At 37.0% G+C, this 19,677-nt stretch overlaps 1 protein-coding gene and 5 non-coding genes across 17 annotated transcripts in view; 1 reads left to right on the top strand and 5 right to left on the bottom strand.

The window, feature by feature from the left end:
- LOC142342119 (cilia- and flagella-associated protein 46-like) overlaps window positions 1–19,677 on the top strand; it is a 754,419-nt gene that overhangs the window by 592,477 nt on the left and 142,265 nt on the right. For 11 of the 12 annotated variants that reach the window (XM_075393392.1, XM_075393340.1, XM_075393381.1 and 8 more), the window contains 5 exons: window positions 391–602; window positions 1,542–1,799; window positions 2,692–2,810; window positions 3,133–3,430; window positions 4,220–4,434. In XM_075393392.1, the coding sequence (XP_075249507.1) occupies window positions 391–602; window positions 1,542–1,799; window positions 2,692–2,810; window positions 3,133–3,430; window positions 4,220–4,434 (1,102 nt within the window). Of the gene's footprint in view, window positions 1–390; window positions 603–1,097; window positions 1,125–1,541; window positions 1,800–2,691; window positions 2,811–3,132; window positions 3,431–4,219; window positions 4,435–19,677 lie in introns of all 12 variants that reach the window. The other variant, XM_075393401.1, reaches the window with a different exon arrangement.
- Trnag-ucc (transfer RNA glycine (anticodon UCC)) lies at window positions 13,093–13,163 on the bottom strand. The gene has a single exon. It is a non-coding gene; the product is annotated as a tRNA-Gly (tRNA).
- On the bottom strand, window positions 14,014–14,084 carry Trnag-ucc (transfer RNA glycine (anticodon UCC)). The gene has a single exon. It is a non-coding gene; the product is annotated as a tRNA-Gly (tRNA).
- Window positions 15,538–15,608, bottom strand: Trnag-ucc (transfer RNA glycine (anticodon UCC)). Its single transcript has one exon. It is a non-coding gene; the product is annotated as a tRNA-Gly (tRNA).
- Trnag-ucc (transfer RNA glycine (anticodon UCC)) lies at window positions 16,751–16,821 on the bottom strand. Its single transcript has one exon. It is a non-coding gene; the product is annotated as a tRNA-Gly (tRNA).
- Window positions 17,658–17,728, bottom strand: Trnag-ucc (transfer RNA glycine (anticodon UCC)). Its single transcript has one exon. It is a non-coding gene; the product is annotated as a tRNA-Gly (tRNA).

Here is a 19,677-nt window from a genome sequence, read left to right as displayed (position 1 = left end):
GAAACTGTTTTGAAGACTTATACTTATGGTAAGAAGGGCAGTTCTTAGAGGTTGAAGACCTAGACCCCCCACTGTCGCCCCCCACCCCACTGTTGCCCCCCCCCCCATCATCCCCCGGTGATCCCCCCGTCGCTAGCTACTGACGAAGCCAACCGCAAGCTCGCCGGTCGTTTGAGAGCAATTCGCCCTCTGATCCGGGCAATTCGCCCTCTGATTCGCCCTCTGATCCCCTATAATGGGAAAAGGGCTCCAGAATCTAGCAGATTGTGAAAAAAGCAGGCCTGTTATCCACATGATTAAGTAAAGTGTCTCTTTAGATATCTGATTAATGTGTTATTTTATAACTATATCTCGTCTCGTCATGAATAGGATCTTAAATTTTGTTTTCAGTTGGAGATTCGAAAGCGCGTGTATACCGAGTGTCAGTTGCAAACTCGGCCGCCTCGGCTGGGCCCAAACTGTCCTCGTTGATAGAGAGGGTAGACAGGTACCAAGTGGGAATGAAGACATACTACCTCCAGAGGGAGAGTAGAATGAGTCAGCAGTCCTATCAGGCCAAATTGCTCCAGTCCCTGGACAATGGAACCGCCAGGGACGCCAAGGTGTGTGACAGTTTTTTTAATCCTCTGCCAGCTGTTGATTAAAAGTTAATTTTTCTGCCAATTAGAGCGAAAAAATGATATGGACAAAAAATCAGTGTAATTTAGATGGAAAATTTAAGACAAAGAATATACGTAGACGAAAATAGGATGACGTGAATCCCTCAATTATATCTGGTTTGAATTATTCAATGAAAGTGGTTATCAGAAATGCGACCGTATACCCAAAAATTGTTTGCATTTAATTTCAATGCTTTTCAGATTTTCGTCACGTCCAAATTAACGTTGACAAAAAAGATAAAATTAAATATTTTTCTACTGTGCTATTAAATATTTTTTTGAGTTTTTTAAAACTAGTTGGGACATAATTCTTTGTCTTTACTCATCAAAAGTTCATAATATGTAAAACAATTACTCCTCTGTGTGAGGCAAATTAACAAGCGGAGTGGCACACACTTAGTCCCATATTTCATTGCTTGAAATCATTTCCATTTTCAGGAGCTTAAATGGAGTAGGAAATGGAAGGTATAGTTAACTGTGCTCTAAAAGCATGGGGGTGAAAAATTGTGTTGCCGTTTGTTGTCTTTAGCAAAACATTTTTAAATGCTGAAGCTACAAAACTTTCTTCATTAGCAACCAACGTGAAAATTCTTGAAAGCAAGATTTTTTGTTGTAATTATTTCAATTGTGTCGCTTAATCCTCTATTTTTAATGGAGCATAAAACATCTCGCCTTGAGAAATCTATCAAAACATTACCTGTTAATCATTGGGACGCTCGAAATGATGAGAGTGGGCAGAGTGTTATTTATTTCCATAAATAATTGCAGTGACATTTCTTGGGTGCAATTTTTCTTGTTTCGTTGCATTTCGTTTCATTTTCTAAAACAATACCCTCTTTGTGCTATTTTCTAATGCATGTTGTCCTTGACCTTTGACCTCAGAGCGCTGCAGACTCTCAAGAGAATAAAGAGAGCCGCGTGACCTCGCCAGCTGACGGAAAGCTCCACTTGGCTGCTGGCGGGAGTCGGGTTGGCAGTAACAAGAGCAAAAGTCCAGTTGCTCACCAAGTAGAGTTCAAAGACGTCAAGTATGACGATGAGGATGAGGAGAGTTTGAACAAGCAAGGGTCCAAACAGGACCAAGATGGAGAAGATGGAATTGACAATGCTGATGGGAGCAACTCGGACGCCGATAGTGACGTATGCATTTTCATAGCTGCAGAATAGCTATTTTGTAGTTGATCATTGCTGCTGTGCGTCAGAAATTTGCATCTGTTCTCTATGTTGCTTGTTAACCATCGCTAACATAATTGCGTTTTGCGTTATGGTATTTGTGGACTAACTCCCTCGTGATGAATCGCAGCTGCTGAGCATGATTTGAATTATCTCATTGTCACCAATCCTGCTTGGTGACCTCTTTTTTTTAATGTTTAATGTAACAACGCTTTTAAGTCTTGGGAACCTAGAAGCGATCAAATCATTGCAATTGCTGGAGGTTGTCAATGCTCGTGACCTCGTAAGAACCGAGAGAGGTTCAAAGTGATAAAATGTCTGCAGATTCGATCGCAATACTGATTGGCTCTGGTTGCAGTTATTTAAACTAATAATAATATTTCACTAACATAGATTGGAACCAATCTGTCGTGGTCGCCTTAATCCTTCGCTTTTATCCCAAGACAACTCAAGTCACAACTAGTTTTAGATGTAGAACAATGGATCCTATACCGGTTCAAAAATTTTAGTTTATTAAGCAGCTGTCCATGTTGCAGAATTACACTCACTGCTTTAAAACAGTTAGCTTATATTCCTGTTTTTTTTCAACAAATGTTCTGCATTGTGTCTTACAGTTTTTTTCAATGAATGTCCAGGATTGTTGTCAGTAGGAAATCGACTTTGAGTTGTTTGGTATCTTCGTGAACATCTTCGTGTTTTCTAAAGTCTTCACCAGATCAGATGTGTGTCAACTCATCTCTTTGTATGCCATCATCTATCCGATAGTACCTTTTTTCTTCAAATTTGCTTGCTCATATTACTTCATTAACCATCCATAGTTTACTGGTTTTCGATTTCTATGTTCATTTGTTTATTTCAGGACTGGAAAGAGGAAGAGGCTCGTCAGGAAGCTCTCTTGCAAACGGAGTTTGAAAAGATTCTAGAAGACTCCGAACAGTATCTATCTGGAGTAACACAGCTCCTTAAAAACGAGTTCCAGTAAGTCCTTTATCATTATTATTATCCAATCAAGTTCTTCAAATTATCCAATCATAAAAGAGATCGTATAGCGCACTACAGGTCATCTATTTTAAAAGTCAGAAATCTATTTTAAAAAAATTTGCAACTCTAGGCAGTTGAAAAGGTTCTTTTCCATTCCGGGTTCCAAGCGTAGTGGACGGATGATATTTATGCTGAGCACTATTCGCCAATAAATTAAACTAATGCTCTTGATTCAATTGGAAAAAAAATCTACAATGTACAAAAAGTATCTGATGTGTAGTTTTTTTCGACATGCTAATATAAGCGTAAACATTTTCAGGAGTGTAAGTGAATCTTTAAGCAACAGCTCAGACCCAAACTTCATGGTGGTTCTACTTGCGGACATGGAATTGCAACGTCTGCCACTAGAGGCACTTGCCCTCTTGCGGGAGAACCGCAACATCTCCGGGTTCTCACGTGACTTCTCCCTCCAGATGTTCCACAACCGGTTCAGTGCCGAGGCGGGAGACGAAACAACTGAAGAGGGGAAGGATAAGAAAGCGAAGGGGGAGAAAGCTGGAGGGGGAGGAGCTGGTGGTAAAAATACGAAAACTCAGAAAGAGTCCAAGAGACCACAAGTTAGCACATGATGCAATTATCTACCTTCCAAATCTGTGACGTATAATAATATTGCTCGTTGCCAATTCTCCTGTATTATACAATTAAACAAAATTGACATCGTCAAGCTTTCTCATGTCTGATAAAAATGTTCAATTTAGGATCACATTCATGTTTTGAAGGTTGACTGCTATAAATAAAGACTGCTGAAAATAAAGAGCTATTTTGTTGATTCAGTTAAATCAGTTGGTATGTTTCGTTTGAAAATGAGAGTATTGACGTTTTCATAATGTGTTTAGATAAACATTTTTCTAAAAGTAGTTAAATCTTTTGTTGTTGGAGAATCACAGTTTGAAGTATCTTTCAGAATTGTTATTTACGGGTCTAGGAAACGAAACCTCGCGGAAATTGACCCCTTGTTTCTAATAGGAAATAAACCCCCACACAACTAAACCCACACGTTGCGATAGATTCTTATCAAGTCCCACGAGCCGCTCAGGCATGGCCATGGCCCGCGAGCCATGGTCATGTCTCAAGCCGGGGTCCATTTCCGTGGGGGTATTTTTCCTTGGGTTTTTCTGCCTTACTAAAATTGGGTACGTTTTTTTTCGAAGCCGATTATGAACAATTCTTTAAGAAAATTGATTGTTGTTTATAATTCTGCTTGAATGATTTGAAGTATGGTTTGTTTCAAGTATATTTAACCATATGGTTATAATTTTATTTTACTTGTTGCAATTTCTGTTCTTGGAGATTGACAGTACGGCAATGTTTAAATACATAATTCACAAATAATATTATTTGTACAGGTGAAAGTGTCCCCTCTGGACCGTGAGGTGCACCCTGGCTACATGGGTGTGGATGTAAACTCTATGTCGTATGTTGTGGATCCATTGAAAGAGGCCAGTGAGTATGACGAGTTCAAGCCAGAGACTGTCATGAGGAAGTACCTGGATGACCCGGTCTTCAGTGCCAAGTACTTGGCCAGGTGGATGGGTGTGATTGGGGGAGACAAAATGCCCACGTAAGCATTTTTATAATATTATAATAATGTCCTCACGATATATATTATTTATTATGCAGCATGGAAAAAAAATTGCCAATATAACCCCCCCCCCCCCCAAAAAAAAGCATGCGCTATAATTTTTACATAGAATTGTGATATAGCACCGCAGAGTTTGTAAGTTGGTGTCAGGGGTCATAAAAATTCTGGGTGCCGAAACAGAATAGATCCGAATACAGTTGTTTTGACTATAAAAAGGAACAAAAAACGTACGTGATAAAATGTGTATATTTTTACGTACAGAAGTGTAGTGGTATAAGCCATTTCAGAGAATTATAAAGCAAATTATTCGTGCCTCTTTTCCTTCCCCGGAGCACAAAGTGTGGGGGACTATATGATCAAATCGGTTTTTTGGTTGCTCTCAAATAAATGTTGTAGCTATTATTCTATCCTTGCTGTTCTGTTTTAAGCAATTTTTGTCTGACTGGTCTGGATTTTCGTAGTCTACTTAGACCCAGAATTATTAATTATTGCTTGGATTTGCTATTTGAAGCAGCGGAACTTAATTGGCGTCAGTTTACCTAGCATGACAAGAGAGCCAAAAATTGGTTTCATTTTTTCAATTATCACTTGTTTTCTATTACAAAACTCCTATTTCTTAATTTGAAGCCTCCCATGGCCCCGAAGGGATGTCATAATTCTAAAGAAGAATTCATCTTATATAAGTCAATTACTTTTTTGTTCGTAGGTATATTTATGGTACAAAATGGCAGACTGCGTCATTAGACAACCGCCCCTCTACGTGGCAAAATTTCTGTATAATTACAGTAAAAGCTTCGGTGAGAAGGGTAGCTAGTTACTATCCTGGATGGAATTAGGTTTTCAGAGTACTGGAAGAATTATGCCGTCACTATTAATTTTTCGTTTTGTTGAGAAATTTATCAGTATGTTCTGATGAAAATTTTAGTTAGATAACTACTATTTTTTTGGGTTAGCTACCAACTTTAAATAATTTGTTCATCGTACGGAAATCTAACCTATCTCAACAAGTTGGAAAACTGCTGTGCTACCACTACACCAACGATGCTTGAAATTTAAATCGATGAAGAAAACTTTGCATCGTACGGGAATCGTTTTAATGTCATCATGTTGTAAGGTTGCTATGCTTTCCTTGCAACAGTAATGCTTGAATTATGCCGTCACTATGTTTTTTTCGGTTTGTTGAGAAATTTATCAGGATGTTCTGATAAAAATGTTTGTTGGTTAGCTACATTTTTTTTGGCTTAGCTACCAACTTTAAATAATTTGTGCATCTTACGGAAAACTAACCCATCTCAACAGCTTGGAAGGCTGCTTTGCTACCACTACACCAACGATGCTTGCATTTTGCCATTTAAATCGATGAAGAGAACTTTGCATCGTATGGGAATCGTTTTGGTGTCATCAGCTTTTAAGGCTGCTATGCTTTCATTACAACAGTAATGCTTGAATTATGCCGTCACAATTAATTTTTCGTTTTGTTGAGAAATTTATCAAGATGTTCTGATTAAAGTGTTAGTTAGCTAACTACAATTTTTTCGGCGTAGCTACCAACATTGAATAATGTTTGCATCGAACGGGAATCGAACATATGTCAAAAGCTTGGAAGTCTGCTATGCTACCACTACGCCGACGATGCTGCAAGTTTGCTAATTAAATCGATGAATAAAAGTGTGCATCGTACGGGAATCGTTTTATTGTCAAAATCTTGTAATGCTGCTATGCTTTCATTGCAACACCTCTGCTTGAATTATGCCGTCACAATGAATTTTTGTTTTATTGAGAAGTTTATCAGTTTGTTCTGATAAAAAAGTTTAGTTTATTGCAATTTGTTTTTGGCTTCACCACAAACATTGAATAAGTTGTGCATCGTACGGCAATCGTAACCATGTAAAGATATTGGAGGGCTGCTATGCTACCACTACACCAACAATGCGTAAAGTTTGCTATTTAATTAGATGAATAAAAGTATGCATCGTACGGGACTCGTTTCAATGTCAACATCTTGTAGGGCCTTTATGCTTTCATTTGAACAGCAATGCTTGAATTATGCCGTCACTATGAGTTTTTCCTTTTGTTGAGAAATTTATCAGGATGTTCTGAATAAAATGTTAGTTAGCTAATTACAATTTTTTTGGCTTAGCTACCAACATTGAATAATGTATGCTTCGCACGGGAATCGAACATATGTCAAAAGCTTGGAAGTCTGCTTTGCTACCACTACACCGACGTTGCTTGAAGTTTGCTATTTAAATCGACGAATTAAAGTATGCATTGTACTGGAATCGTTTTGATGTTAATATATTGTAGGGCTGCTATGCTTTCATTGCAACAGCAATGCTTGAGTCATGCCGTCACTATGAATTTTCTGCAGTCCTGATAAAAAAGTTTTTTCGTTAGCTGATTAGAATTTATGTTGGCTTAACTACCAACCTTGAATATTTTGTTCCTCTTACGGGAATCGATTCAATGTCAACAACTTGGAAGGCTGCTATGCTACCACTGCACCAACGACACTTCAAGTTTGCTATTTAAATTAGTGCATAAAATAATGCATCGTACGGGACTCGTTTTAATGTCAACATCTTTCAGGGCTGCTATGCTTTCATTGCAACAGCAATGCTTGAATTATGCCGTCACAATAAAATTTTTGTTTTGTTGGGAAACTTTGCAGGTTGTTCTGATAAAGCAGTTTTGTCAGCTAATTACAATTTGTTATTGGCTTAACTAACAACTTTGAATAATTTGTGCATCGTGCGAGAATCGAACCCATGTCAACATGTTGGAAGTTTGCTATGCTACCACTACACCAACGATGCTGGAAGTTTACTATTTGCTAATTAAATTGATGAATAAAAGTATGCATCGTTGTAGGAATGGTTTTGATGTCAACATACTGTAAGGCTGCGCTATGCTTTCTTTGCAACACCTCTGCTTGAATTATGCCGTCACAATGAATTTTTCGTTTTGTTGAGAATTTTATCTGATAAAATAATTAGTTAGCTAAGTACGGTTTATTTTTGGCTTAACAACCAACTTTGAATAATTTGTGCATCGTACGGCAATCGAAACCATGGCAACAGCTTGGAAGGATGCTACCACTACACCAACGATGCTGCAAGGTTGCTAATTAAATTGATGCATAAAAGTATGCATCGTACGGGACTCCTTTTAATGTCAACATCTTGTAGGGCTGCTATGCTTTCATTGCAACAGCAATGCTTGAATTATGCCGTCACAATGAACTTTTTGTTTTGTTGAGAAATTTATCAGGCTGTTCTGATAAAAAAAAATTTAGTTAGCTAGTTTTATATTGTTTTTGGCTCAACCACCAACTTTGAATAGTTTGTACGTCGTACGTGAATGAAAGCCATGTCAACAGCTTGGAAGGCTGCAATGCTACCACTACACTAGCAATGCTTGAAGTTTGCTAATTAAAGTGATGCATAAAAGTTTGCATCGTACGGGACTCGTTTGAATGTCTACACCTTGTAGGACTGCTATGCTTTCATTGCAACAGCAATCAATGCTCAAATTAGGCTGTCACTATGAGTTTTTTGTTTTGTTAAGAAAAATATCAAGCTGTTCTGACAATAAGTTTTAGTTAGCTAATTACAACTTATTTTTGGCTTAACTACCAACTTTGAATAATTTGTGCATCGTACCAGAATCGATTCAATGTCAATAACTTGGAAGGCTGCTATGCTACCACTGCACCAACGACATTTCAAGTTTGCTATCTAAATTGGTGCATAAAATAATGCATCGTACGGGACTCGTTTTATTGTCAACATCTTGTAGGGCTGCTATGCTTTCATTGCAACTGCCATGCTTGAATTATGCCGTCACAATGAAATTTTTGTTTTGTTGGGAAATTTAGCAGGTTGTTCTGATAAAGAAGTTTAGTCAGCTAATTACAATTTGTTTTTGGCCTAACTACCAACTTTGAATAATTTGTGCATCGTGCGAGAATCGAACCCATGTCAACATGTTGGAAGTTTGTTAGTCTACCACTACACAAACGATGCTTGAAGTTTGCTATTTGCTTTTTAAATTGATGAATGGAAGTATGCATCGTTATGGGAATTGTTTTCATGTCAAAATACTGTAAGGCTGCGCTATGCTTTCTTTGCAACACCTCTGCTTGAATTATGACGTCACAATCAATTTTTCGTTTTGTTTAGAATTTTATCTGATAAAATAATTAGTTAGCTAAGTACGGTTTATATAGCTTAACAACCAACTTTGAATAATTTGTGCATCGTACGGCAATCGAAACCATGGCAACATCTTGGAAGGATGCTACCACTACACCAACGATGCTGCAAGGTTGCTAATTAAATTGATGCATAAAAGTATGCATCGTACGGGACTCGTTTCAATGTCAACATCTTGGAGGGCTGCTATGCTTTCATTGCAACAGCAATGCTTGAATAATGCCGTCATAATGAACTTTTTGTTTTGTTGAGAAATTTATCAGACTGTTCTGATAAAAAAGTTTAGTTAGCTAATTACAATTTGATTTTGGCTTAACTACCAACTTTGAATAGTTTGTGCATCGTGCGAGAATCGAACCCATGTCAAAATTTTGGCAGTTTGCTATGCTACCACTACACCAACGATGCTTGAAGTTTGCTATTTGCTATTTAAATTGATGATAAAAGTATGCATCGTTATGGGAGTTGTTTTCATGTCAACATACTGTAAGGCTGCGCTATGCTTTCTTTGCAACACCTCTGCTTGAATTATGCCCTCACAATGAATTTTTCGTTTTGCTGAGAATTTTATCTGATAAAATAATTAGTTAGCTAAGTACGGTTTATTTTTGGCTTAACAACCATTTTTGAGTAATTTTTGCATCGTACGGCAATCGAAACCATGGCAAAAGCTTGGAAGGATGCTATGCTACCACTACACCAACGATGCTTGAAGTTTGCTATTTAATTTGATGAATAAAAGTATGCATCGTTATAGACTCGTTTTAATGTCAACATCTTGTAGGGCTGCTATGCTTTCTTTGCAACAGCAATGCCTGAATTATGCCGTCGCAATGAGTTTTTCGTTTTGTTTGGAATTTGGTCTGATAAAATAATTAGTTAGCTAAGTACGGTTTATTTTTGGCTTAACAACCAACTTTGAATAATTTGTGCATCGTACGGCAATCGAAACCATGGCAACAGCTTGGAAGGATGCTACCACTACACCAACGATGCTGCAAGGTTGCTAATTAAATTGATGCATAAAAGTATGCATCGTACGGGACTCGTTTCAATGTCAACATCTCGTAGGGCTGCTATGCTTTCATTGCAACAGCAATGCTTGAATTATGCCGTCACAATAAATTTTTTTTTGTTGGGAAACTTTGCAGGTTGTTCTGATAAAGCAGTTTAGTCAGCTAATTACAATTTGTTATTGGCTTAACTACCAACTTTGAATAATTTGTGCATCGTGCGAGAATCGAACCCATATCAACATGTTGGAAGTTTGCTATGCTACCACTACACCGACGATGCTTGAAGTTTGGTATTTGCTATTTAAATTGATGAATAAAAGTATGCATCGTTAAAGAATGGTTTTGATGTTAACATACTGTAAGGCTGCGCTATGCTTTCTTTGCAACACCTCTGCTTGAATTATGCCGTCACAATGAATTTTTCGTTTTGTTGAGAATTTTATCCGATAAAATAATTAGTTAGCTAAGTACGGTTTATTTTTGGCTTAACAACCAACTTTGGGTAATTTTTGCATCGTACGGCAATCGAAACCATGGCAAAAGCTTGGAAGGATGCTATGCTACCACTACACCACCGATGCTTGAAGTTTGCTATTTAATTTGATGAATAAAAGTATGCATCGTTATAGACTCGTTTTAATGTCAACATCTTGTAGGGCTGCTATGCATTCTTAGCAACAGCAATGCTTGAATTATGCCGTCAGAATGAGTTTTTCGTTTTTTTTGAGAATATTATCAGGCTGTTCTGATAAAAAGAAGTTTAGTTAGCTAATTTTATATTGTTTTTGGCTCAACCACCAACTTCGAATAATTTGTGCGTCGTACGGCAATCGAAACCATGGCAACAGCTTGGAAGGATGCTACCACTACACCAATGATGCTGCAAGTTTGCTAAATAAATTGATGCATAAAATTATAAATCGTACGGAACTCGTTTTAATGTCAACATCTTGTAGGGCTGCTATGCTTTTATTGCAACAGCAATGCTTGAATTATGCCGTCACATTGAATTTTTTGTTTTGTTTAGAAATTTATCAGGCTGTTCTGATAAAAAAAGTTTAGTTAGCTAGTTTTATATTGTTTTTGGCTCAACCACCAACTTTGAATAATTTGTGCATCGTACGACAATCGAAACCATGGCAACAGCTTGGAAGGCTGCTATGCTACCACTACACCAACGATGCTGCAAGTTTGCTAATTAAAGTGATGCATAAAAGTATGCATCGTACGGGACTCGTTTCAATGTCAACATCTTGTAGGGCTGCTATGCTTTCATTGCAACAGCAATGCTTAACTTATGCCGTCACAATGAACTTTTTGTTTTGTTGAGAAATTTATCAGGCTGTTCTGATAAAAAAAGTTCAGTTAGCCAATTTTATATTGTTTTTGGCTTAACCACCAACTTTGAATAGTTTTGTACATCGAACGTGAATGGAAGCCATGTCAACAGCTTGGAAGGGTGCAACGCTACCACTACACTAACAATGCTTGAAGTTTGCTATTTAAAATGATGCATAAAAGTATGCATCGTACGGGAGTTGTTTTCATGTCAACATCTTGTAAGGCTGCGCTTTGTTGAGAATTTTATCAGGCTGCTCTGATAAAAAGTTCTAATTAGCTAATTACAGTTTATTTTTGGCTTAACTACCAACTTTGAATAATTTGTTCATCGTACGGGAATCGAACCCAAGTCAACATCTTGGAAGGATGCTATGCTACCACTGCACCAACGATGCTTTATGTTTGCTATGTAAATTGATGCATAAAAGTTTGCATCGTACGGGACTCGTTTTAATGTCAACATCTTGTAGGGCTGCTATGCTTTCATTGCAACAGCAATGCTTAACTTATGCCGTCACAATGAACTTTTTGTTTTGTTGAGAAATTTATCAGGCTGTTCTGATAAAAAAAAGTTCAGTTAGCCAATTTTATATTGTTTTTGGCTTAACCACCAACTTTGAATAGTTTTGTACATCGAACGTGAATGGAAGCCATGTCAACAGCTTGGAAGGGTGCAACGCTACCACTACACTAACAATGCTTGAAGTTTGCTATTTAAAATGATGCATAAAAGTATGCATCGTACGGGAGTTGTTTTCATGTCAACATCTTGTAAGGCTGCGCTTTGTTGAGAATTTTATCAGGCTGCTCTGATAAAAAGTTCTAATTAGCTAATTACAGTTTATTTTTGGCTTAACTACCAACTTTGAATAATTTGTTCATCGTACGGGAATCGAACCCAAGTCAACATCTTGGAAGGATGCTATGCTACCACTGCACCAACGATGCTTGAAGTTTGCTATTTAATTTGATGAATAAAAGTATGCATCATAAAGGACTCGTTTTAATGTCAACATCTTTTAGGGCTGTTGTGCGTTCATTGCAACAGCAATGCTTGAATTATGCTGTCACAATGAATGTTTTGTTTTGTTGAGAAATTTATCAGGCTGTTCTGATAGAAAAATTTAGTTAGCTAATTTAATATTGTATTTGGCTCATTAGCCAACTTCGAATAATTTGTGCATCGTACGGCAATCGAAACCATGGCAACAGCTTGGAGCGATGCTACCACTACACCAACGATGCTGCAAGTTTGCTAATTAATTTGATGCATAAAAGTATGCATCGTTATAGACTCGTTTTAATGTCAACATCTTGTAGGGCTGCTATGCTTTCTTTGCAACAGCAATGCCTGAATTATGCCGTCGCAATGAGTTTTTCGTTTTGTTTGGAATTTTGTCTGATAAAATAATTAGTTAGCTAAGTACGGTTTATTTTTGGCTTAACAACCAACTTTGAATAATTTGTGCATCGTACGGCAATCGAAACCATGGCAACAGCTTGGAAGGATGCTACCACTACACCAACGATGCTGCAAGTTTGCTAATTAATTTGATGAATAAAAGTATGCATCATAAAGGACTCGTTTTAATGTCAACATCTTTTAGGGTTGTTGTGCGTTCATTGCAACAGCAATGCTTGAATTATGCCGTCACAATGAATGTTTTGTTTTGTTTTGTTGAGAAATTTATCAGGCTGTTCTGATAGAAAAATTTAGTTAGCTAATTTAATATTGTATTTGGCTCATTAGGCAACTTCGAATAATTTGTGCATCGTACGGCAATCGAAACCATGGCAACAGCTTGGAGCGATGCTACCACTACACCAACGATGCTGCAAGTTTGCTAATTAAATTGATGCATAAAAGTATGATTCGTACGGGAGTTAATTTCATGTCAGCATCTTGCAAGGCTGCGCTTTGCTTTCGTTGCAACACCTCTGCTTGAATTATGCCATCACTATGAAATTTTCGTTTTGTTAAGAATTTTATCAGGATGTTCTGATAAAATTTTGAGTTAGCTAAGCAAATTTTTTTCCTGGCTTAACCAGCAACTATGAATTTCTTGTGCATCGTACGGGAATCGAACCCATGTCAACAGCTTGGAAGGCTGCTATGCTACCACTACACCAACGATGCTGCAAGTTTGCTAATTAAATTGATGCGTAAAAGTATGCATCGTATGGGACTCGTTTTAGTGTCAACCTCTTGTAGGGCTGCTATGCTTTCATTGCAACAGCAATCATTGCTTGAATTATGCCGTCACAATGAACTTTTTGTTTTGTTGAGAAATTTATCAGGCTGTTCTGATAAAAAAGTTTAGTTAGCTAATTTAATATTGTTTTTGGCTTAACCACCAACTTTGAATAATTTGTGCATCGTACGGCAATCGAAACCGTGGCAAAAGCTTGGAAGGCTGCTTTGCTACCACTACACCAACTATGCTTGAAGTTTGCAATTTGTTTTTAAATTAATGAATAAAACTATGCATCGTACAGGAGTTGTTTTCACGTCAACATCTTGCAAGGCTGCGCTTTGCTTTCGTTGCAACACCACTCTGCTTGAATTATGCCGTCACTATGAATTTTTCGTTTTGTTGATAATGTTATCAGGATGTTCTGATAATATTTTGAGTTAGCTAAGCACACTTCATTTTTGGCTTAACAACCAATTTTGAATAATTTGTGCGTCGTACGGGAATCGAGCCCATGTCAACAGCTGGGAAGGCTTCTATGGTACCACTACAACAAAACGATGCTGCATGTTTGCTAATTAATTTGATGCATAAAAGTATGCATCGTAGGGGACTCGTTTTAATGTCATCATCTTGTAGGGCTGCTATGCTTTCATTGCAACCGCAATGATTGAATTATGCCGTCACAATGAACTTTTTGTTTTGTTGAGAATATTATCAGGCTGTTCTGAGAAAAAATATTAGTTAGCTAATTTTATATTGTTTTTGGCTTAACCACCAAGTTTGAATAATTTGTGCATCGTACGGCAATCGAAACCATGTCAACAGCTTGGAAGGCTGCTATGCTACCACTACGCCAACGATGCTTTAAGTTTGCTAATTAAAGTGCTGCATAAAAGTATGCATCGTACGGGAGTTGTTTTCATGTCAACATTTTGTAAGGCTGCGCTTTGCTTTCGTTCCAACACCTCTGCTTGAATTATGCCGTCACTATGAGTTTTTCGTTTTTGTTGAGAATTTTATCAGGCTGTTCTGACAAAACGTTCTAATTAGCTAATTACAATTTATTTTTGGTTTCACTACCAACTTTGAATAATTGGTGCATCGTACGGGAATCGAACCCAAGTTAACATCTTGGAAGGATGCTATGCTACCACTACACCAACGATGCTTTATGTTTGCTATGTAATTTGATGCATAAAAACTTGCATCGTACGGGACTCGTTTTAATGTCATTATCTTGTAGGGCTTCTCTGTTTTCATTGCAACAGCAATGCTTGAATTATGCCGTCACAATGAATTTTTTGTTTTGTTGAGAAATTTATCAGGCTGTTCTGATAAAAAAAAGTTCAGTTAGCTAATTTTTTTATTTTTTTTGGCTTAACCACCAACTTTATAATAATTTGTACATCGTACGTGAATCGAAGCCATGTCGACAGCTTGAAAGGCTGCTATGCTACCACTACAACAACGATGCTTGAAGTTTGCTATTTAATTTGATGAATAAAAGTATGCAACATAAAGGACTCGTTTTAATGTCAACATCTTTTAGGGCTGTTGTGCATTCATTGCAACAGCAATGCTTGAATTATGCCGTCACAATGAATGTTTTGTTTTGTTGAGAAATTTATCAGGCTGTTCTGATAGAAAAATTTAGTTAGCTATTTTTATTTTGTATTTGGCTTAACCACCAACTTCGAATAATTTGTGCATCGTACGGCAATCGAAACCATGGCAACAGTTTGGAACGATGCTACCACTACACCAACGATGCTGCAAGTTTGCTAATTAAATTGATGCGTAAAAGTATGCATCGTATGGGACTCGTTTTAATGTCAACATCTTGAAGGGCTGCTATGCTTTCATTGCAACAGCAATCATTGCTTGAATTATGCCGTCACAATGAACTTTTTGTTTTGTTGAGAAATTTATCAGGCTGTTCTGATAAAAAAAGTTTAGTTAGCTAATTTAATATTGATTTTGGCTTAACCACCAACATTGAATAATTTGTGCATCCTACTGAAATCGAAACAGTGGCAAAAGCTTGGAAGGCTGCTTTGCTACCACTACACCAACTAAGCTTGAAGTGTGCAATTTGTTTTTAAATTAATGAATAAAACTATGCATCGTACAGGAGTTGTTTTCATGTCAACATCTTGCAAGGCTGCGCTTTGCTTTCGTTGCAACACCTCTGCTTGAGTTATGCCGTCACTATGAATTTTTTGTTTTGTTAATAATGTTATCAGGATGTTCTGATAATATTTTGAGTTAGCTAAGCACACTTTATTTTTGGCTTAGCAACCAACTTTGAATAATTTGTGCATCGTACGGCAATCGAAACCATGTCAACAGCTTGGAAGGCTGCTATGCTACCACTACGCCAACGATGCTGTAAGTTTGCTAATTAAAGTGATGCATAAAAACTTGCATCGTACGGGACTCGTTTTAATGTCATTATCTTGTAGGGCTTCTCTGCTTTCATTGCAACAGCAATGCTTGAATTATGCCGTCACAATGAACTTTTTGTTTTGTTGAGAAATTTATCAGGCTGTTCTGATAAAAAAAAGTTTAGTTAGCTAATTTTTTTTTTTTTGGCTTAACCACCAACTTTATAATAATTTGTACATCGTACGTGAATCGAAGCCATGTCGACAGCTTGAAAGGCTGCTATGCTACCACTACAACAACGATGCTTGAAGTTTGCTATTTAATTTGATGAATAAAAGTATGCAACATAATGGACTCGTTTTAATGTCAACATCTTTTAGGGCTGTTGTGCATTCATTGCAACAGCAATGCTTGAATTATGCCTTCACAATGAATGTTTTGTTTTGTTGAGAAATTTACCAGGCTGTTCTGATAGAAAAATTTAGTTAGCTATTTTTATTTTGTATTTGGCTTAACCACCAACTTCGAATAATTTGTGCATCGTACGGCAATCGAAACCATGGCAACAGTTTGGAACGATGCTACCACTACACCAACGATGCTGCAAGTTTGCTAATTAAATTGATGCGTAAAAGTATGCATCGTATGGGACTCGTTTTAATGTCAACATCTTGTAGGGCTGCTATGCTTTCATTGCAACAGCAATCATTGCTTGAATTATGCCGTCACAATGAACTTTTTGTTTTGTTGAGAAATTTATCAGGCTGTTCTGATAAAAAAAGTTTAGTTAGCTAATTTAATATTGTTTTTGGCTTAACCACCAACATTGAATAATTTGTGCATCGTACGGAAATCGAAACCGTGGCAAAAGCTTGGAAGACTGCTTTGCTACCACTACACCAACTAAGCTTGAAGTGTGCAATTTGTTTTTAAATTAATAAAACTATGCATCGTACAGGAGTTGTTTTCATGTCAACATCTTGCAAGGCTGCGCTTTGCTTTCGTTGCAACACCTCTGCTTGAATTATGCCGTCACTATGAATTTTTTTGTTTTGTTAATAATGTTATCAGGATGTTCTGATAATATTTTGAGTTAGCTAAGCACACTTTATTTTTGGCTTAACAACCAACTTTGAATAATTTGTGCATCGTACGGCAATCGAAACCATGTCAACAGCTTGGAAGGCTGCTATGCTACCACTACGCCAACGATGCTGTAAGTTTGCTAATTAAAGTGATGTATAAAATTTTGCATCGTGCGAGACTCGTTTTAATGTCAACATCTTGTAGGGTTGCTATGCTTTCATTGCAACAGCAATGCTTGAATAATGCCGTCACAATGAATGTTTTGTTTTGTTGAGAAATTTATCATGTTTTGATAAAAAAAATTTTAGTTAGCTATTTTTATATTGTTTTTGGCTTAACCACCAACTTTATAATAATTTGTACATCGTCCGTGAATGGAAGCCATGTCGACAGCTTGGAAGGCTGCTATGCCACCACTACACCAACGATGCTTGAAGTTTGCTATTTAAAATGATGCATAAATGTTTGCATCGTACGGGACTCGTTTCAATGTCAACATCTTGTGGGGCTTCTATGCTTTCATTGCCACATCAATGCTTGAATTATGCCGTCACAAGGAGATTTTTGTTTTGTTGAGAAAATTTTCGGGCTGTTCTGATAAAAAGTTTTAATTAGCTAATGATAATTTATTTTTGGCTTAACTACCAACTGAATAATTTTTGCGTCGTCCGGGAATCGAACCCAAGTCAAAAGTTTTGAAGTGTGCTATGCTACCACTACACCAACGATGCTTTAAGTTTGCTATTTAAAATGATGCATAAATGTTTGCATCGTACGGGACTCGTTTGAATGTCTACACCTTGTAAGACCGCTATGCTTTCATTGCAACAGCAATCAATGCTTAGATTTTGCCGTCACTATGAGGTTTTTGTTTTGTTGAGAAATTTATCAGTCTGTTCTGATAAAAGTTTTTTGTTAGCTAATTACAAATTTTTTTGGCTTGCCTACCAACTTTGAATAATTTGTGCATCGTACGGGAATCGAACCTATATCAACAGCTTGGAAGGCTGCTATGCTACCACTACACCAACGATACTGGAAGTTTGATATTTAATTTGATGAAAAAAAGTATTTATCGTACGGGACTCCTTTTAATGTCAACATCTTGTAGGGCTGCTATGCTTTCATTGCAACAGCAATCAATGCTCAAATTATGCCGTCACTATGAGTTTTTTGTTTTGTTGAGAAATTTATCAGGTTGTTCTGATAAAAAGTTTAACTTCGCTATTTACAATTTATTTTTGGCTTAACTACCAACTTTGAATAATTTGTGCATCGTACGGGAATCGAACCCAAGTCAACATCTTGGAAGGGCGCTATGCTACCACTACACCAACGATGCTTGAAGTTTCCTATTTAATTTGATGAATAAAATTGTGCATTGTAAAGGACTCGTTTTAATGTCAACATCTTGTAGGGCTTCTATGCTTTCATTGCAACAGCAATGCTTGAATAATGCCGTCACAATGAATGTTTTGTTTTGTTGAGAAATTTATCATGTTTTGATAAAAAAATTTTAGTTAGCTATTTTTATATTGTTTTTGGCTTAACCACCAACTTTATAATAATTTGTACATCGTACGTGAATGGAAGCCATGTCGACAGCTTGGAAGGCTGCTATGCCACCACTACACCAACGATGCTTGAAGTTTGCTATTTAATTTGACGAAAAAAAGTATGCATCGTACGGGACTCGTTTCAATGTCAACATCTTGTGGGGCTTCTATGCTTTCATTGCCACATCAATGCTTGAATTATGCCGTCACAAGGAGATTTTTGTTTTGTTGAGAAAATTTTCGGGCTGTTCTGATAAAAAGTTTTAATTAGCTAATGATAATTTATTTTTGGCTTAACTACCAACTGAATAATTTTTGCGTCGTCCGGGAATCGAACCCAAGTCAAAAGTTTTGAAGTGTGCTATGCTACCACTACACCAACGATGCTTTAAGTTTGCTATTTAAAATGATGCATAAATGTTTGCATCGTACGGGACTCGTTTGAATGTCTACACCTTGTAAGACCGCTATGCTTTCATTGCAACAGCAATCAATGCTCAAATTATGCCGTCACTATGAGTTTTTTGTTTTGTTGAGAAATTTATCAGGTTGTTCTGATAAAAAGTTTAACTTCGCTAATTCCAATTTATTTTTGGCTTAACTACCAACTTTGAATAATTTGTGCATCGTACGGGAATCGAACCCAAGTCAACATCTTGGAAGGGCGCTATGCTACCACTACACCAACGATGCTTGAAGTTTCCTATTTAATTTGATGAATAAAATTGTGCATTGTAAAGGACTCGTTTTAATGTCAACATCTTGTAGGGCTTCTATGCTTTCATTGCTACAGCAATGCTTGAATAATGCCGTCACAATGAATGTTTTGTTTTGTTGAGAAATTTATCATGTTTTGATAAAAAAAATTTTAGTTAGCTATTTTTATATTGTTTTTGGCTTAACCACCAACTTTATAATAATTTGTACATCGTACGTGAATGGAAGCCATGTCGACAGCTTGGAAGGCTGCTATGCCACCACTACACCAACGATGCTTGAAGTTTGCTATTTAATTTGACGAAAAAAAGTATGCATCGTACGGGACTCGTTTCAATGTCAACATCTTGTGGGGCTTCTATGCTTTCATTGCCACATCAATGCTTGAATTATGCCGTCACAAGGAGATTTTTGTTTTGTTGAGAAAATTTTCGGGCTGTTCTGATAAAAAGTTTTAATTAGCTAATGATAATTTATTTTTGGCTTAACTACCAACTGAATAATTTTTGCGTCGTCCGGGAATCGAACCAAAGTCAAAAGTTTTGAAGTGTGCTATGCTACCACTACACCAACGATGCTTTAAGTTTGCTATTTAAAATGGTGCATAAATGTTTGCATCGTACGGGACTCGTTTGAATGTCTACACCTTGTAAGACCGCTATGCTTTCATTGCAACAGCAATCAATGCTTAGATTTTGCCGTCACTATGAGG

Source organism: Convolutriloba macropyga, chromosome 1 (assembly GCF_964194025.1).
Source record: "Convolutriloba macropyga chromosome 1, txConMacr16.3, whole genome shotgun sequence".
In the NCBI taxonomy this organism is placed as follows: Eukaryota; Metazoa; Xenacoelomorpha; order Acoela; family Convolutidae; genus Convolutriloba; species Convolutriloba macropyga.
This window is presented reverse-complemented; position numbering and strand designations above follow the sequence as displayed.